Source organism: Lolium perenne, chromosome 2, assembly GCF_019359855.2.
Source record: "Lolium perenne isolate Kyuss_39 chromosome 2, Kyuss_2.0, whole genome shotgun sequence".
Lineage (NCBI taxonomy): Eukaryota > Viridiplantae > Streptophyta > Magnoliopsida > Poales > Poaceae > Lolium > Lolium perenne.
Window position 1 is genome coordinate 20,607,062 of NC_067245.2, and position 5,397 is coordinate 20,612,458.

General features: G+C 56.4%; 1 protein-coding gene across 3 annotated transcripts; it reads left to right on the plus strand.

Annotated features, from left to right (window-relative positions):
• Positions 1 to 2,241: 2,241 nt before the first annotated feature.
• Positions 2,242 to 4,046, plus strand: LOC127331419 (uncharacterized). Of its 3 annotated transcripts, none has more exons than XM_051357581.2 (2): positions 2,242 to 3,662; positions 3,699 to 4,046. In XM_051357581.2, exons 1-2 carry the CDS (start codon positions 2,477 to 2,479, stop codon positions 3,788 to 3,790), a joined length of 1,278 nt encoding a protein of 425 aa, XP_051213541.1. In that variant the 5' UTR covers positions 2,242 to 2,476; the 3' UTR covers positions 3,791 to 4,046. The 3 variants fall into 3 exon arrangements, with proteins under 3 accessions (XP_051213541.1, XP_051213540.1, XP_051213539.1); XM_051357580.2 differs by having other exon boundaries at positions 2,244 to 3,476; positions 3,507 to 4,046; XM_051357579.2 differs by having other exon boundaries at positions 2,246 to 4,046.
• The last annotated feature ends 1,351 nt before the right edge of the window (positions 4,047 to 5,397 follow it).

Sequence of the window (5,397 nt, forward strand, 5' to 3'; positions counted from 1 at the left end):
GTGGCTTTAGAGGATGATTGATAAAATGTGTTCACCTGCCCTGCCAACAATCTTTGCCATGCCTACAACTAGAAGACGGTATGTTGCGAAGAGCGAAGCAGCATCGCCATGTGCCTGGATTAAATGCCCCTACTTGTGCCTGTGTCTTGTTCGCTGCAATTAAGGGGCGTGCAGCTTTTTCCTAGGCATGTCTACTATCCTCTTGCTGAAAATAGCTGTAACGCAATGCATCCTTGCTCCATCGGTTGCTGTATTGATCTGTCCATTGGCGAGGCACATGCAGCTCCTTTCAGACACGATCCGGAACATCTCTGGTCGGCATACCGTATTACCATGTGCACCATTCTGCTGAAGCTGAAGCAAAATCAGCTGCGCGTCGTGTCGTGCTACGACCTCTGTCGTGCGGATTGGTTTGCACCGACAGATAGAAAACTACTGCTAGCTAGTGCCGGTGAATCTAATGGAAAGGTGAACTGAGAAACGGGGAGTATCCTTATTTCATGGTCCATGGAGTGATCAACCGGTATACATCCATTGATCCATGCATAGTTCATCCCTGCATTCGTCGCAACGATGAACAGTGTGGTGGAATCCCGTGGTCAGCTGTCGGCTCAACGAGTTGGTAGTTGTAGGAAGTAGGAACCAAAATTTATTTGGAAATGCTGCTCCATAAATACTGCCCACTGTACCCACAGCCAGTGGCGGAGCCACTCTTTGGCTGTCTAGTCATTTGACTACCCAGCTTTTTGGCAATACAAGCTTGAAGTATGTAGAATATAATTAAAAATTTAGATAAATACATGTATTTGACTACACAACTTTAACATGATTACACTGCTTTGATGTTCTGGCTCCGCCACTGCCCACAGCTCGATGCCTGGACTTTGTTCACATTTTTTTATGGATCAACGCTGCTACTGCATCTGCGTAGGCATAGCACTCCCTCCTTGCCGCAATACAGTGCTTATTTTTTTTTTGAAAATTCAAACTTCGCCAATTTTGACAAACTTTGTTGAAAAATTATCAATATCTATAATATCAAATGTATACCATATGTAAAAAAGCATCATGCTAAATCTGATGGTATTGATTTGATATTCTAGATGTTGATACGTTTCCTAAATACTTATGTTGAACTTTATATCCTTTTGACTTAAAAAAAAACTTATATGCACTGCATTTTGGTAAGGAGAGAGAAGAACATAAGACAGGAGGGAGAAAATGTGTTCGTGGACAAAAGAAACAACACATCAATGGCTCAATTCGCAATGTACATGCATGCATACGTAGCTAGTGTAAGTGATTTTTTTTCGGGGGCTGGTGTAAGTACCTCCTCCGTTTTAAAATAAGTATCCCAGACTTGTCTACATTCACATGTATCTGAACGTGTTTAATGGTAGATACATATGAGAACCAACCTGTGGTTGAGTGGTTAGGAGGACAGTGGCACCCCAAGCCCACCCGAGTTTAAACTTCAGGTTTAACACTTTGGTGTCTCATTAAAAGGTGAAATATTCTTTAGTGGGAGGCGACGTTCCCGTCGACAGCGAGACGCATGTAGTGACTTCGTCAATCTCAATACCCATCGGATAAAGTTTCTTGGACGCAGTTTCTCGGGCGTGCTCATAGGGGTAGGGTGTGCATGCGTGCGTTCATAGGGATGAGTGTATGTGTGTATATGTGTGCGTCTACGTGTGTACTGTGTTTCGAAAAAAAAAGGTAGATACATATGAATGTAGATAAATTTCCGACTCTTATTTTGGAACGGAGCAAGTATTTCTGGTGGAGATATTCTGATTCACATCTATGAGCGTACGTATACGTTCGTGCAATGTATAAGAGCCATGAGGCGAGAGATGAATATATGGCACGCACGTTAATTAGGTACGTGCAAGTTTTGCTTCTGCTTGAACACGTACGTGGTACGCGCGGAGTACGCCTACCACACCTGACATCCACATGCTTAATGTAACATGCAGCTGCGAGCGGCCGCGCGCATGCATGCACGCTGTTGGTTGGTTCGGGAGATGAGCAAGCTGGGAAGCGCGTGGGCTGGCGTAAATGCGCCCACCGGCTGGCCGGCATGGCCAGCCCTTGCACATTCTCCGGCCAGATACGTCGCCATCGCTCCAAGTACCACCACCGTCAACACCACCGGCGAAATCCGGGGCGCGCGCCACTCCTCCCCTCTGTCACCCACTGCTCCGCTCCCTCATGCCACGCCGTCGATCATCCCCGCGTCGCACCGTCGATCTCAGCTCACAGATTGGGGATCAAGGCGAGAGCCAGCCAGCAAGCCATTGCCCCAACCAACTCCATTTACTCCACTCCTACTCCACGAGCTGCACCAAGCTAGCTCGATCCGTCACTATATAAAGCTCTGCAACCCCACGGTCCAGCTTCAGAACAGAGCATCACTACCCAGTGAGCTTCGACTGGATCATAGCTAAAGCTAGCGAGCAGTGAGCACCGAGCAATGGGGAGGCGCGGGTGGTCTGTGGCGCTCGCGGCGCTGGCCGTGGTGCTGGCCCTCGGAGTGGCCGCCGAGGGGCGTCGCTTGGAGAAGGACGGCTTGGGCGGAGGTGGTGGCTTTGGCGGGGGCGGCGGCTTTGGCGCCGGGATTGGTCAGGGCGGTGGTGTCGGGCTTGGGTTCGGAGGTGGGAAAGGGGGCGGCCTTGGGGGAGGTGGTGGTCTCGGAGGAGGCGGTGGTGCTGGTGGGGGCCTTGGTGGAGGGTTCGGGAAGGGCGGCGGCGTTGGGATTGGGTTTGGTGGCGGGAAAGGAGGAGGTTTAGGTGGAGGTGGTGGTGGTGGCCTCGGTGGAGGAGGCGGAGGAGGTCTTGGCGGAGGGATTGGACATGGCGGTGGGCTTGGAGGTGGCATCGGAAAGGGTGGTGGTTTGGGTGGTGGCATCGGACATGGCGGTGGGCTTGGAGGTGGATTTGGAGGTGGAAAAGGTGGCGGATTAGGCGGAGGGATCGGGAAGGGCGGTGGGCTTGGAGGTGGCATCGGAAAGGGTGGTGGTTTGGGAGGTGGCATCGGGAAAGGCGGTGGGCTCGGTGGAGGAATTGGGCATGGCGGTGGGCTAGGAGGTGGTATTGGCAAAGGTGGTGGTCTGGGCGGAGGAGGTGGTTTCGGCGGTGGTGCCGGTGGAGGTGGTGGTCTCGGCGGAGGCGCAGGAGGTGGTGCCGGTGGTGGCCTTGGAGGTGGTTCAGGTGGAGGAGGAGGACTCGGTGGTGGCGCAGGAGGAGGTTCCGGTGGTGGTCTTGGAGGAGGTGCCGGTTCCGGTGGTGGACTTGGTGGCGGCGCGGGAGGAGGTTCCGGTGGTGGCCTTGGAGGCGGTGCGGGAGGAGGTTCCGGTGGTGGCCTTGGAGGCGGCGCGGGAGGAGGTTCCGGTGGTGGCCTCGGAGGCGGTGCGGGTGGAGGTGCCGGTGCAGGTGGTGGGTTCGGTGGCGGCGCAGGAGGAGGTGCCGGTGGAGGCGGCGGACTTGGCGGTGGAGCTGGTGGAGGCGGAGGCGCTGGAGCCGGCGGCGGCTTTGGAGGAGGCAAGGGCGGCGGTTTCGGCGGCGGTATAGGCGCAGGCGGCGGCAAAGGTGGAGGCTTCGGTGGAGGTGTCGGCGGCGGCGGTGGTGCAGGTGGTGGCGCCGGCGGAGGATTTGGAGGAGGCGCTGGCGGTGGTGCGGGGGCCGGAGCAGGAGGAGGCTCTGGTTTCGGCGGCGGAGCTGGCGCCGGCGGTGGCGGAGGATTCGGCGGAGGCGCAGGCGGCGGCGGTGGCATCGGTGGTGGGCAGTGAGGTCCCCGATCGAGTCGTCGCGGTCGCTTAGCTGCATGCAGGCAAGACGTGCGTGACGTGAGGCGGATCGACGACGCGCGAGGCAGAACAAGACCAATCTTGCTAGTGTACGTACGTATGGAAAATCAACGAATAATTTGCGACATTCCTTTTCGTTGTGTCTGATAGTATTAATTTCATTATATTTTGGAAGACAATATATGCTTCCACTTGTACGCCGGCAAAATATACTCTATATACAGATTATATTATTATATTACTACCCAGTCACTACGGGAAAAAAGGGCGTTGCCGTGCACCTCGTCTTTGCCGTGTGGCTTCGCATGACAAAGATTTCTTTGCCGTGTATCAGCAAAGAGGGCGCACGGCAAAGAATCATTGCACGGTAAAAGAACTAACGGCACACGGCAAAGAAACGTGTCACGGCAAAAGCCTAATTAGCGCACGGCAAAGAAGCTTATCACGGCAAAGCCACAATTAGCGCACGGCAAAGAAGCTTATCACGGCAAAGCCACAATTTGGCGCACGGCAAAGAATAAAAGCTACGGCAAAAACCCACTTCGTTGAGTACTTACACACGGCAAAGAATAATAAATTATGATTGGCTGAAAAAATATGCCACCGATCTATGGCATGGCATAGCTGAATGGCCCGGATACGTGACGTGGCCTACCTCACGTCTACCTTGGCCCCACAACCCACGACCCACACTCATCTCTCTTTCTTTGAGAAACCACACCCATCTCTCAACTCTGTTATAGCACCCTCCCCGAGCTCCATGCCCCACGACTTCACAGTTTTAGGCAGTGGCTCTGAGCGCCATGCCGCCATGGCCACAGCACGCGGCGGCGCCCATCCCGGCCTGCATCGGCGCACGTCCCCGGTTCCCACGGCGGCGCCCGTCCCCGGCCTGCGTCGGCGCCCGTCCCCAGTTCCCGCGGCGGCGCTCGTCCTCGGCCCACGGCGGCGCTCGACTCCGGTTCCTGTGGCGGCGACGGCGGTCGGCTGGTCGGAGCGCGCCGAGCTCTTCTCCGAGCTTCTCATCCCCGACTCCTCCCAGAGATGGTGCGGGAGTTGAGTACGGCGGCGCCGGAGCTACGTGGCGACCATCCTCGGGCGTCGCCGCGTCCTCCCTGTCCCGGCCATCCTCGAGCGTCGCTGCGGCGAGCGGGCGTGGGCAAGCACGCGGCGGCCAGCGGGCATGGGCGGGCGCGCGGCGGCGGCGACCTGGCGTGGGCGAGCACGCGCGGCGGCGGTGACCTGGCGTGGGCGAGCACGCGTGGCAGCGAGCGGGCACGACAACTTCCTGGTGGCGGGAGCGCAGCAGCTGGGACCTGCTTCCCATCAGCATTCAGCAGCCAGCCAGCCAGCCACTACGCCATGCTCGGCATCCGCAGCACGGCGAGCGGCGTCATTTTTTTTTTAGTTTTGCTAAACCGCTTTGCCGTGCGGGCAGGTAAAGCACACGGCAACGATCGTCCAGCGCCCGGCAACGACGTGCCTCATGGCAAAGGCGACAGGCGCACGGCAGAGAAACGCACACGGCAAAGCTTCCACAGCGCTCGGCAAAGCTGCGACGCTCGGCAAAGGCGTTGCCGTGCGATTTG

What these genes read in the sequence shown, in the direction of transcription:
- LOC127331419 (XM_051357579.2), top strand. Translation starts at nt 2,477, where the DNA reads ATGGGGAGGCGCGGGTGGTCTGTGGCGCTCGCGGCGCTGGCCGTGGTG.